This window comes from Schistocerca nitens, chromosome 1 (genome assembly GCF_023898315.1).
Source record: "Schistocerca nitens isolate TAMUIC-IGC-003100 chromosome 1, iqSchNite1.1, whole genome shotgun sequence".
Taxonomy (NCBI): Eukaryota; Metazoa; Arthropoda; class Insecta; order Orthoptera; family Acrididae; genus Schistocerca; species Schistocerca nitens.
In genome coordinates this window covers 931,087,420-931,102,128 of record NC_064614.1, presented here as the reverse complement: position 1 = coordinate 931,102,128, position 14,709 = coordinate 931,087,420, and the positions used below count along the sequence as shown (strand labels likewise).

At 40.0% G+C, this 14,709-nt stretch overlaps 1 protein-coding gene across 3 annotated transcripts in view; it reads left to right on the top strand.

The window, feature by feature from the left end:
* Positions 1-14,342, top strand: part of LOC126193617 (aftiphilin) — an 83,782-nt gene extending 69,440 nt beyond the window's left edge. For 2 of the 3 annotated variants that reach the window (XM_049932701.1, XM_049932702.1), the window contains exon 8: positions 13,359-14,342. In XM_049932701.1, coding sequence (XP_049788658.1) covers positions 13,359-13,612 — 254 coding nt within the window. In that variant the 3' untranslated portion in view covers positions 13,613-14,342. The remainder of the gene's footprint in view (positions 1-13,358) is intronic. The other variant, XM_049932703.1, reaches the window with a different exon arrangement.
* The last annotated feature ends 367 nt before the right edge of the window (positions 14,343-14,709 follow it).

Sequence of the window (14,709 nt, the reverse complement as noted above, 5' to 3'; positions counted from 1 at the left end):
AATACCCTCAGACTTCAAGAAGAATATAATAATTCCAATCCCAAAGAAAGCAGGTGTTGACAGATGTGAAAATTACCGAACTATCAGTTTAATAAGTCACAGCTGCAAAATACTAACACGAATTCTTTACAGACGAATGGAAAAACTAGTAGAAGCCAACCTCGGGGAAGATCAGTTTGGATTCCGTAGAAACACTGGAACACGTGAGGCAATACTGACCTTACGACTTATCTTAGAAGAAAGATTAAGGAAAGGAAAACCTACGTTTCTAGCATTTGTAGACTTAGAGAAAGCTTTTGACAATGTTGACTGGAATACTCTCTTTCAAATTCTAAAGGTGGCAGGGGTAAAATACAGGGAGCGAAAGGCTATTTACAATTTGTACGGAAACCAGATGGCAGTTATAAGAGTCGAGGGACATGAAAGGGAAGCAGTGGTTGGGAAGGGAGTAAGACAGGGTTGTAGCCTCTCCCCGATGTTGTTCAATCTGTATATTGAGCAAGCAGTAAAGGAAACAAAAGAAAAATTCGGAGTAGGTATTAAAATTCATGGAGAAGAAATAAAAACTTTGAGGTTCGCCGATGACATTGTAATTCTGTCAGAGACAGCAAAGGACTTGGAAGAGCAGTTGAATGGAATGGACAGTGTGTTGAAAGGAGGATATAAGATGAACATCAACAAAAGCAAAACAAGGATAATGGAATGTAGTCTAATTAAGTCGGGTGATGCTGAGGAAATTAGATTAGGAAATGAGACACTTAAAGTAGTAAAGGAGTTTTGCTATTTGGGGAGCAAAATAACTGATGATGGTCGAAGTAGAGAGGATATAAAATGTAGACTGGCAATGGCAAGGAAAGCGTTTCTGAAGAAGAGAAATTTGTTAACATCGAGTATAGATTTAAGTGTCAGGAAGTCATTTCTGAAAGTATTTGTATGGAAGTGAAACATGGACGATAAATATTTTGGACAAGAAGAGAATAGAAGCTTTCGAAATGTGGTGCTACAGAAGAATGCTGAAGGTTAGATGGGTAGATCACATAACTAATGAGGAAGTATTGAATAGGATTGGTGAGAAGAGAAGTTTGTGGCACAACTTGACCAGAAGAAGGGATCGGTTGGTAGGACATGTTCTGAGGCATCAAGGGATCACCAATTTAGTATTGGAGGGCAGCGTGGAGGGAGACCAAGAGATTAATACACTAAGCAGATTCAGAAGGATGTAGGTTGCAGTAGGTACTGGGAGATGAAAAAGCTTGCACAGGATAGAGTAGCATGGAGCGCTGCATCAAACCAGTCTCAGGACTGAAGACCACAACAACAACAACAACAACAACAACAACAACAATGCTCATTTTTGTGTTAGAAAGTTTTCCATTGTCTGGTTCAGTAGGCTTAACACTTTGTAAGATTATTCGGTGGGGACTAATGTTAGTCTTCAGTAGTCACTGTGGAAGGCAGTAGTCATATTTACTCGTGAGTGAAGGATTCTCTCTTCTGTCAATCCCACCATGTCATCTTCTTCACTACTGATATAGTTGAATTGTTCATCTGGGCCTGTGCAAGAGACATACACTCTTAGTATATGTTCACACACTGCAATCCACTCTTTCACTGCTTGGTAGAGGGGAGAGCTTACATTGTGATATACACTGAGGCTCTTACCTTGTTCCATTCCTGAGAAATGGAGAATTTGCATTGTACAAGCTATTATTAGACTAAATCTTTATGGAAGAAATAAACAGTAAGTTGAAGATTATTCATAAATCCTCTGGAAACAAGCTCCTGAAATTTTATAGGTATATTGCGTTGATATATTAGGCATCATTCTTAGTGCCCCAGGTTGAAATTTTTCAGTATTTCGGTACACTTTCTCATGAGGCAAACAAATTTGTCTTTGTGCATCCTGGTCCATTCATGAATTTATTAGTATTCAATTAAAGAAACCAGTAACATTCTTCAAATACACTGCCTGAAATGGAGCTGTGTCTGAACAAAATCTCTTGCCAGTTTCTTCAATATCTATCTACTGCATTTTGCTCTACAATCACAGTCTTGCAATCACCAATTTGTATGGCAGTTTTCTGGTACATTATCTTTATGACTCACTTTGAATTAGTTATTAAGCACAAGTACCATTTCTGTGTACGTAAATAACTTACCACTTAATTTTCTTTTAATTAACACCCCTTGGTTAGCCACTATTGACCTTATATGTAGGGTGACCCAAAAATTCATTAACATTTGAAAATGCACTAATTAATGGAATAATGTAGACAGCTAAAGTTCAAGATGCGTGAAATGATATGGGGTTTTACTGAAACCAAAAGATTGCAAAAACTGGCCAATAGGTGGTGGGTTAGTCACAAGTTACAAGTCTACCTCAGTTGCCCAACCTCATTAGGGATGCTAAAAGACAACGTCCAATGGGAATGCCTCACCATACCTACTGGTACGCTATACAGTGCTGTTCACAACATTGTCCATTGACTACAGGTATGTTGAGCATTTGTTGTTTTGTATCATACGAAGTACCATCTGTTGGCCATTTTGTGCAGTTTTTGGTTTCAGTAAAACCTCCTGTCATTTCAAGTATGTGTGTCAATTTTTACTCCTCTACCTTAATTATTCATTGAAGTATTGAATTTTCAAATGTTATCAGACTTTTGGGTCACCCTGTACATTCTTTCCTCTTGTTGCAATCGATTTTTGTCAGTATTTAGTGTGTATTAAAATACAGAAGCAGAGGACTCAAAATGTTTTATGTGTATTTGAGTGAGCTGCGACAGAATTGGTCTAGTCACCTCTTGTTAAGACTTCCCAAGCATCATTTCCTTTTTTATACATATTGGTGTTTGGTTTCAGTTATTCTCTCATTTGCCGTCCAGTCTACTTTTTCTTTTTTTATTCTCTCTGATATTGCTTTATTTTTTTGATAATATTATGTATTTTACATTTTGTACAAATATTTTCATTCTTTCCTGGGCATTAAAATATACTTGATCATGTGTCTCAAAGAAGAATCATTCCTCCAGCTACTTCTTTGTTCAAAGCTGTGCCAGGAACCATGTGTGCTGTGAACATAACCTCTTGCTTTTCAGGTGTTCCATGGGTGTGCAGGTTAGACTGATGCTGAATCTGTCACCCCAGATAATATAAACGATAGATTACCCCCATGAAGCTAATAGGCTACTTGAAAAATCAGCTGCCATGCACATTGGAAAACATTGTTTGATAAGTCCCAGAACTTGTCAGGGACCTCGCACATTGCTCATTGGCAGGAGCACCTGGACATTTCAGTTGAATAATTTACTTTAATGGTCACTGAATGATAGTTTGATCTGGTAAAATACTATTTATTGAAACAGTGTGTAAAAATTACTCATGGTACATAAACACTGAGGTTATAAAACAATTTGAGAATGAATTTATGCATTTAAAACAGAAAAATGATAAGAAAATGAATGGTTGCTCGGGTTGACACTGGCATGATGCTGGACAATACAGTTGAGATCACCAGCATGATGCTGGACAATTATGGTTGAGTTGGTGGCCAGACATACAAAGGACACAAATTATGCTATCAACTCTGATTGGAAAAACTTTAGAATTACGCAAAACAGGGCGGACAGCAGATCAATGAGTAAAGGAAGAATCAGAAAGAAACATCACTAGATGGGTGAGCTCCAAGGAGTTAATTCTATATTGAAACAAAACATAAGTGGTTGTGAGAAAAATCCCATTTGAAGTAAGAAGGAGATTGCAGAAAAACTTGCATAACACTGCATGAAGCAGGTAGATCAAGGAAAATAGAAACCAGGAATAAACTCCCCTCCCCTCAGTATATTGAGATTTCTGAAGTTGGCAGTGTGCATTGCAAATGCAGTCTTACTGAGACTGCCATTGAGGTGATTGCTGACAAGTCTGGTTGCATCGTACAGTGGCAACTGCTAATTGTAGCTGGGCTAAGTTGTTGTGATGTGATTGCGAATCATGGATCTCATCATCCTGCTGATTACTCATTGTGGATTCACGCAAGTTCAAGACGAAGCTTTGAGGACTTTGCAGAGGGATACCCCTGTTAATACCATTGATGAACTCACTGCTATCACCATTTTTGTAGGCTGTGTACCATATAATTTGAAAGTCTCTATTGAAGGCTTCCTTTAACAGCAATCTAAAGGCTGACCTTTTCTTGATAGGATGGTTGGAGGTGCTATGAATCAGTGGTGTTTTCCTTTCCGCAAATATCAAATGCGGCTTTAGTGCTACATGAGGTGATCTGTAGATCCAGATATGGTAATGTCCCCTCCTCATTGTTCTGAGTAGTAAATTGAATGAATGTTCTTGAGTTAGCCATTCAACTCATCCACCAGATTATTCATCAGGATGTCACTGATTTCTGTTTTGACTTTTGTCCTAGAGTGCACACCCTTTCTGATATTACTTAAAATGGGAAAGAAACATTATTTTTAGAGAAAGGATTGTCCTATGACATCAGTGAAATGATCTCTGTTATTTTGTTCTGACAGGCAACGAATATTGGGTACAAAGTTCTGAGCCTTTAGGCTCTAATGTTTTAGTTAAGTGAGTACAAATATTTTAATTTTTTCATGTAAAAGTTTTTAATAGTATTTTAATTTTAAATATCTTAAAATAATTTAAGAAAATTATGGTATCAGTGTATGCCTCAGGGTTGTTATTCCTTCTTGGTTTATTGTTATGCAGACATTCACCTGAAGATGTGACTTTTAGTGCCATTAAACAGGTAGTGACTTAAAAATAAAGGACTAAATACAGCTGATGCTGTTTATTAATACTGAAGATGATAATTCACTGTGCCTGTCCCTTCTTTGGTAGCTCTGTGTCGTCATGTAACACTATTCAAAATCCAATCAGTGTTGAAATCACTACATGCAATGGCTTCTCTCTAACTACCCGATGAAGTTTAAAACAATTTTTAATGGGACATGTACTGTGTCAGAGTTGCTATTTCTTATGTTCCACCTCCGTTGCTAAAGCACAACATTTAATGAGTTGTTTATTCAACATTTGTTTAGATCTATGGCATTCCATTTTTTGTTTATATAACCACCCATCCTTTCGTTAGAGACTGCTCAGAAAAAAAGTTTTGCACCACTCTCATGATTCGCATAGATTGATTTTCTGAACACTCTTTTAAGTACAGAATATTACTATGCACCGACACTCATGTAATGGAGATAAAAGTAACCTGCAGTCTTAGTGTAGTTCAGTAGAGGACAATGTCTCCAATGAAGAAAGGGACAAAGTGGCCTGAGTACACTGTTAAGTTTGTCAACATACTTCAAAGGATAACTTCAAGCTTAGATTGTGTACACTGCATTACTTTATGGCAAAAAGGGTTTTCAGCAATGGAAACCGATCACCAAGTTGACACATGCCACAGTGATATCATTTGGACATTGTCATTCTCATGAGGCACAAAATGTGCATCAAGGTGATCATCTGTGGTCAACAACACCAGATGCTAGTGATTACTATCTTCAATTTATGGCTTGTGGGTGCCCAATGGTGGACAATTCACTTTAGGAGGAAACTAGGACGACAAGGTTGACCCAAACAGAACACAACAGTCTGCTTACGATCAGTTTTGCATCCCTGCTTCCTTTATGAGCTATGGTACAAAGCCCCCTGCTCAGTGGTATGCAAATATCATGAGCAAGGAAACATCTGGAATGAAAATGGGAGCAGTGGCATCGGATCCTCTTTGTTGATCAGAATGGAGGCAGTAACATACTGATGCACGTCTCAGGCATACAGTCACTTGGGTATATCAGGGAGGTGTATCACTCATGTTTTGGGCTGGTAGCATACATGGATGTCAGATACCTATCTTGGCTAAGGAAGGAATTTGAGCATAATATCATGAAATATAATTATTTATCAGGTTCTTTGGACCATGTGAGTCAAAGTACTTGGTCGTGGAACAAGTTGGTTTTTAGGTTACAGAGTACTAATTATAAAATATATGCACAAAAGAATTAATTAATTAATTAATTAATTAGGCACAAAAAATGTGGGAGAGTATACAAACAAATAACACATTACAGCAAATTCCTGTACAGAGTAGGACTGTGTCACAAGGAAATCTTTCAACTTGGATTTGAATACTTGATTTTTTTCCCCAAACAATGGCAGTGCCAGGTTATCACATCAACAGTGTGGGAAAAGACAGATTGCTACTTATCATGAAGGAGACACATTAAGCTGCAGATAGGCACAATTAAGACACTTACATAAAGCTTTTGACCACAGCCTTCATCAATGAGAGAGAAACACACCATTCGTACAAACAAGCAAGCACACCTCATGCACACATGACTACCAATTCTAGAATCTTAGGCCAGAATGTAGCTGTCACATGGGATGCAAGCAGCAATCGGGAGGGGTTGGGGAAGCTGAAGGAATAGTAGTGTACTAGTTGGTAGAGAGACAAACGCTTTTTGGTGGAGTGTGCAGGGCCTTGAATGCCAACAGGTGCAGTGTCAGGAGGTTGTGGGGCAGGGAGGTGGGGAAAACAAGCAAAAAAAGAGAAGTGGGAAAGACTGGCAGATGTGTTGGCAGAGTGCGGCAAATAAATAGGGTGGGAGATGAGAATGGGCAGGAGGGTATAGGACAGAGGGGGTGAAAACTGTTGGGAGGAGGGATGTGGGGACAGTATGTTACTGTAGGTTGAGGCCAGGATAGTTACAGGAGCGGAGAATGTGTTGTGAGTGATAAGTCCCCCTGCACAGTTCAGAAAAGGTGGTGTTGGAGGGAAGGATCCAGATGGCTTGGGGGTGAAACAGCCACTGAAATCAAGTGTGTACATTCATCTGCATATTGTGCCACTGGGTGATCTACTTTGCTCTTGGCCACAACTTGGCAGTGGCAGTTTATACTGGTCGACAGCTCTGGTTGGTAGTCATACCAATATAAAAAGCTGTGCAGTGATTGCATCAGAACTGGTAAATGACATGGCTGCTTTGACAGTTGGCCCATCCCCTGATGGTGTAGGATAAACCTGTGACAGGACTTGAATAGGAAGTGCTGGGTGGTTGGATTGGGCAAGTTTTGCACCTGAATCTTCCACAGGGATATGCTTCTTTTGGCAAGGGATTGGGAGTGGCATACAAATGGACTAAGATGTTGTGGAGGTTGGGTGGGTGATGGAACACCACTTCAAGTGGGGTGGGAAGTATCTCTGGTATATCTCCTTCATTTCAGGACACTGTAATAGGTAGTCAAAGTCTTGGCAAACAATGTGGTTCAGTTGTTCCAGTGCAGAGTGGTACTGTGTGAGAAAGGGGATGCTCCTTTGTGGCTGGTTTTCCTTTGTGGCTGGTTTTCCTTTGTGGCTGGTTTTCCTTTGTGGCTGGTTTTCCTTTGTGGCTGGTTTTCCTTTGTGGCTGGTTTTCCTTTGTGGCTGGTTTTCCTTTGTGGCTGGTTTTCCTTTGTGGCTGGTTTTCCTTTGTGGCTGGTTTTAGGTTTTGATGTGAGGATTGGGATTGTGAGGGGAAATGGCATGGGAGATCTGTTTTTGCAGACTAGGAGTGACCATCTGTGAAGGTCTTGGTGAGATACTTGGCATACTGAGCAATGGGATTTTTCTCATTGCAGATACACTGTCTCTGGGTGGCCAGGCTGCATGGGAGGGATGACGGCTGTCAAAATGTAGCTATTGTTGGTGTTTGGTGGGTTTAATGTGGAAAGAGGTGCAGATGGAGCCTTCAGAGAGGGGGGAGGTCAACATCTAGGAAGGTGGCACGCTGGGTTGAAAAGGACCATGTGAAGCAGGATGGGAGAGAAGGTGTTGAGGTTGTGAAGGAACAAAGGTAGGATTTCTTGGCCCTGGGTCCAGATCATGAAGATACGATCAATGAACCTGGACCAGACTAGGGGTTTGGTGTTTTGGGAGGTTAGGGAGGTCTCGTCTAGGTGGCCCATAAAAAGGTTGGCATAGGGGCGTGCCAGGCAGGTGCCCGTGGCTGTGCTGCAGATTTGTTTATGTATCTCCCATTCAAAAGAGTAATAGCATTGGATTAGGATAAAGTTAGTAAGGTGTATGAGGAATGAGGTAGTGGGTTGGTTCTGAAGGGTGTTGCGGAAGGTAGTGTTCAATAGTGGCGACATCATGGGCATGAGAGATATTGGTGTATAGGGAGGTGGTGTCAAAAGTGACGAGTAGGGATCCAGGAAGTTGGCGGAGAGTCAGTGAGGGAAGTGGTTGGTGTCTTTGACATGGGAGGCTAGATTATGGGCAGTTCATTGGAGATGTCAGTGAATAAGGGCTGAAATTCTTTCAGTGGGGGCACAGTAACCAGCCGCAATGGGACATCCAGGATTGTTGGGTTTGTGGATTTTAGGGAGCATGTAGAAAGTGGGTGTGAGGGGTGTCGTAGGAGTGAGGAGGGAAATGGATTAAGGGGAGAGCATAAGGCTTTTAGCAGAGGTTGCAGTTTGTGTTTGACGTCTGGGATGGAATCACTCTGGCAGAGTTTATAGGTGGAAGAGTCATACGTTTGTCAGAGGCCTTCTACCAGGTGTTCACTGTGATCCATAACAAACAATGGTGGAACCTTTCTCTGCAGGTATGATGACTAGGTCAGGATTTGTTTTCAGGTCGTGTATGGCTGTTCTTTCTTCTACTGAAAGGTTTATGTTCTGAGGAAGGGACTCGGTGAAGAATGGTGAGACTAAGTGGGAGGTAAGGAATTCCTGAAAAGTGACCAGAGGGTGGTTAGGTGGGAGTGGGGTGGGGGTGAAGGGGTGAGGGGAATCACAGTTGGATAGTGGTATGAACTGGAAGAGGCAGGGTTCATTGTTAGCATTAGGGTGGTTTTGGTTGTAGGGATTCCAACATGGTTAACACGTTCACTGCCATCGGCGCACCAGCGCGTCCGGCCGATACTAGTGCATATGCCGTCGACGCGCCTGCGCGGCGAGACACTCAGCTGTTTCTCAGCGCCACAGTTTAGTCGGGCACAGCCATTCGGTGTGGTTCATTGCGCAGGCACTCTAAGAACGTATTGTTTTCAATTTTTGCGGGTGCGGTTCGTGTGTTTTCCCTACAGTTTTTCTCTGTTGTGGGACTGAAAATGGAAGACAATCGTGACACGGCGGGCCCTTCAGAACCTAAGAAACGTAAAACACAGGACACAAGAAACGTACAAAAACTAACGGATGCGGAATTATTACGAATATTAGAAGAAAGCGATTCGGAAACGGAACTGGCCAGTGAGGAGGACGGCGTGGAATCCAGTGAAGAGTCTGACGGAGCCGAGTTTGTTTTAGATGAGACTGTAGAAATGGCTGTGAATCCTAGCGACAGGGAAATGGCAGAAGGAGTGGTAACAAGAGATAACGCAGCTGATACAACTGTTGCGTGGGAAAGAGAGCCAGTTGGAATGATAAATTGCCCATTTATAAAAAAAGAGGGACTGCTTATTCAACCGACGGAAAACACTCCCTTAGATTATTTTCGTCTTTTGCTGACGGACGAATTTCTATTGACAGTTGTAGAAGAAACAAATCGAAACGCGATTGAATTATTCCTTTCTGCGGGAACCAAAGGACAATCACGAATAAACTGTTGGAAAGATGTGACTGTTGGCGAATTGTTAGTGTTCTTGGGAGTTTTCCTGCACATGGGAAATGTAAAGATGAGGAATTTGCAGGACTATTGGAAAAAGGACGCTTTATTCAACGTGAAAGGAATTGCCGATAGTATTTCACGAAATCGTTTTCTGCTAATACTACGTGCATTACACTTTTCTGAAAATCCAAAACAGGGCAAACCAACACCATCCGACAGGTTGTATAAAATACGTCCCGTTATCAATTTTTTCAATGAAAGGATGTGCCAAGTTTACTACCCTGGACGGGAACTGTCTCTGGACGAATCAATGATCCTTTGGCGTGGACGATTACTTTTCCGCCAATACATCAAAAACAAAAAGCACAAATATGGCATAAAGCTATATATTTTGACAACTCCCACTGGAATGGTCCTAAAATTCGCGGTATACACTGGCATGCTGGACGATTTAGGAGGAAGAGGCCATGCGCAAAAAATTGTTCTTCATTTACTAGATGAAAAGTTGAATGCTGGTCACCATGTGTACATGGACAATTACTATAACAGCTTCGCATTGGCAAAGCTGCTCCTGGATAAGAAGACCCACTGCACGGGAACTCTGAGGGCGAATAGGAAGGATACACCCAAGGAAATACAGGAAGCAAAACTACGAAAAGGTGAAGCCGTTGCCAGATTTGCGGAAGGAGTTATGATAGGTAAGTGGCGTGATAAGAGGGAGGTTTGCTACATTTCTAATGCATTTACAAATGAAATGGTTGAGGTTGAAACCAAAAGAAAGGAGAAGAAATCTAAGCCCTTGGCCATTGTAAACTACAATAAATTTATGGCGGGAGTTGATCGGCACGATCAGATGTTATCATATTACCTCTCGGAACGCAAAACCATACGCTGGTACAAGAAACTTTTTATCCACGTTGTGGAAATGATACTGACAAACGCACATGCCCTACACAATAAATATTGTGGCACAAAAATGCCCCTCCAAGAATTTAGACTCAGTATTATAAGAGCACTATTGCCACGAAAGCAGGTAGAACGGCCAGTCAGAAATCCCCAACATGTTGTGGTAAAACGAGAATCAAATGGAAAGTCAAAAACACCGCGTAAAAAGTGCAGATCATGCGCCAGCCGTGGACAACGAACAGACACGATTTACGAGTGCCTAGATTGCCCAAATAAAGCAGGATATTGTTTGACTTGTTGTGTTATTCACCACCTCTAAAGGCAGATAGCACTTTCGTTGCTCATTTATTTTTCGACAGTTATGTGTCGGTACTATTCGTAAACTTTGTATTTATTTTATTTGTTTGAGAGTAATGGATAAAGCTCTAGATTGTATTTTTCTTAGATTTGACATACATTTTATTTCAGAAGTTTCTTCGAGATCTTGTGTTTGTATTTGAATGTTTCTACTATATTTTTTGTCCAATAAATATGTCGTTTGTCAGTAGGATGTTTCGTTTCATTTATGAATATAAAATGAAATTGTAGTAACCTAAACTGTCACACTAACCAGGAACAATACACTAGACGCATTGGCGCGTCCACGGCCACCCGCTACAGAATATGGCCTGACATGCCACTGACGCCTTAGTGCGCCCCAAAACAACTTTGATTCACGAGAGTAAATTTGATTGTGTACTTATAAAATAAATACATGTTATATTACTTTTAGCAATATATTTTCAGATTCTATTAAGAAAAATATTGGTTACGTGGCAAAGCAAGGCCAATTACAGTGGCAGTGAACGTGTTAAATTTGGATGTTGTCTAAAAGTGACGCCTTGGATAGAATTGAAACTTCTGTGGAGCCGAGGGTTTTGGTGGAAAGGGTAGCAACAGTATTATGGTAATGTTTTGGCTCTTGATTTGGTGCAGAGTTGGTAGGGAGTTTAGGGGATAGGGAGCTTAGGGGATGTGGCAAGTTGAAAAGGTCTGTTAGGCAGGGTTGAGCCGCTATGAGGGTTGGACGAAAAGGAATGCTGTGAGTATGATAGGGGTTGGATAGCAGTGTACAGAGGCAGCAGTAGGATGTCAGCAGGTTGGATAACTGATGGAGGTGGTGTCTGGAATACTCCTCCTCAATTCAACTGGATGTCTATTGAAAATGAAACCAGCTGAATGGCGCAGAGCTTTCTGTATAGTGCGTAAGGAAGTGTTATCCAAATACATTTGATTTTTTGTCCTGTTTTCACTGAACAAATATTGCAGTCTGTCTTCAACAAGTCGGTAATGTCAACAAGTAATTCCGCAGTTGAACATATGTATAGGGTTGGCAGAGTTAGTATTCTGAGATGTCTGAATAACGGCCGACGCAGAGGTTGCAAACTTGACACCACAGGTCAGTCTGAGAATATTCTTGGTGAGTAAACAGAGTTGCCTCAAAATATAACATCATAGAAGATTAGAGACACAAAGTAAACAAGCCTGTGGGTTTCAGTGTCAAACACAGTGGAGATTATTGTTGTAGTGATGCTACAGTCTACCATATCAGCTACTTTAATTATGTCAACTTGTGCATCTGCAGGATCCTCCAATCTATTGACCAGCTCTAATGCCAGTATTTTGGTGATGAGTTTGTCTTTTAAGATGGTAATATACAAGAACGACGGCGCTCCCCTCTTGAACACCTTCCTTCAGGTGGCACGGATCAACCAAAGGGAATGGACAGTAATACTTGCTGCGATGAACCTGACTGAACATGCTTGGGACTTGTTGGAATTTTCTGCTCCTTGTAGCATCCCTTTCACACACTTGATGACTACAGGAAGGCCACTATTGGAGGAGGACAGGCTTGAGCAGCAGTGTCTTGACTGCCTTGTAGGCAGCACTCCGAGGAGGATCCCAGAGTGTTGCAATATAGAGTGTTGCAATATGTAGGGTGGAGTGACACACTAACTGCATATTACACAGAAGCATATTGTTTCCACACATGTGCAAAGATGTAGACTTTCAAATAGTTGCCACTGTTTTGGTTACTGTTTTTATTTGATAGTAACATTATTTGGTTTCATACAGCTGATATTTAAGTGGTGCATTTTTTGTCTTTTTTATTGTGCCTACAATTGTTATGACAGTGCATTTTGTGTAAATATTCTTTGCAGTTTGCTGCTTATGGCCAATATATGGCCAAAACAGTCATAATTAAGTGTGTTACATACATTATTTTTATTTCTTTTAGACACAATCACAGTAAGTTGTAACAAGACAGAGATAATGTTCATGACTGTTTAAAAAAAAATAACTTTATGTAGCATTTCACGTAAGTATCAAAAATATTTATATTAGCAGCAAAAATTTGTACCCTGCATTCATCTCATACAACATTTGCAGACACTGAGTCACTTAGAAAGGTGCAACTTGCATATGTTGAATATCTGTTGCCTTTGGTTTTTATAATGCGGGTAAAAATAATAAGAATAGTAATAAACAGAGCTCCACCAAAGTAAAGGGCATTTTCTTTAAAGATATAGTGATTGTGCAAATCCCTGTGTATATAATACAGGTCAGTACATTTTATCATGGTAAAACATAAACTTGTCTCTGTGATTATTATTCTACTATTTATAAAAGAGGAAAAACAGAATGCTGCAAAAGCCCCAGGTACATTGCATGCCTGCACCAAAACCTAGTTTTAAGTTTTAGATGGGCTACCTTGACTGATGAACACTGTAGGAACTATCTCTAAATCTCATTATCAGTTTATTAAAACTTAATTTGTAATTATTCTCTTCCTTTTCAGGTTTAGCAGCTGAGCCAAATAGTGTGACTGAAAATTGTCATCGTTCAACACAAGAAGAAATGACAAGTGCACCAAGACAGTTAATGCAAGACCTGTTGGTTTCTGCACCACTTGGACCTGTGCCCTCTTCTCATAATAGACATGAGGGTCTTTCACAAGATGCAGTTGCTGTGCTGAATGCTTTCCCTGATCTTTCTTTTATGCAATCAAAATTGCTTATGTTTCCATTGCGCAATTCTCCACCTGGAGACTGACTGGTTTGTTGTTAATACTTCAAAAGGCTTGTTTATTAAGTTTGAAGTGTTCAGTATTTGTTTTAATATGTAAGGAAGTTTGTGTTTTAATAGGAATACTGAAAGCAAAGAGAACAGAATAGTTTTTTTTCCATCAGTGTCTTGCCACAATGAAAATTTGGTGATGGTGCCGTGTGCCTTTATGTTGATACACTAATATTCTTACCTTTTCACCTGAACAGAAAATACACTTATAGACTGCAACATATTAATAGTATTCTGTCAGCTACCAATCTTAAAATTCGTGCACTGACAAACAGAGAATACTTTCAAATTGAAAGGTATAATTATATACAGAGAAAAATATTATCAAATTCTGACTATGTGACCTTTATAAATTAAAAATAATTTTCTGTATGTGTAAGTAATCTGACATATCAAAACTGTAACACAGTGTAAAGGCTTTTCTAATAGAAAGTACCTTGTTTATGGCAGCTAAGAATTGGTACTGCAAGAAATATAACTTCACAGGCAAGTTATACAGTATTATTGGAGAAGATTTAACAGTATTTATAGCATCTCACTTGATAGCAAGGGTGTCATTAGCTTAATTTTACATGTTTTAGGGAAAACTAAATTTGATTGGAATATAACAGAAGTAAATTCAGTAAGGATTTTCGAAATGTTCGTCACTGGTGAATATTTTCCATTGTACATGTATTTTAATTATTAAAAAAATGTACTTAAGCTGGTATTGTATTCAGAAAATTATGGAACAAAGTGAAAGTTGCCATTTGACTTCATTTCTTGTTTTTAAATTTGTAGGTACCTTAGTCCCATTTGTAGGATTTGTAAAAATTTTCAGAAACATGCTCTAGGTTTACCAGTCATTTTTTAAAAATATTTCTTGACATTTTCAAAGAATAAAAACACCAGGTTGGAATATCAACGGTATAAGTAAAAGGCTAAATTGCTACCTACTGTGAAGATGACACATTGAGTTGCAGACAGGCACAATGAAAGAATACTACACATTTGGCCAAAGACTTCTTCAGAAAAGGAAGCGCGCACACGTGCGCGCGTGCACACACACACACACACACACACACACACACACA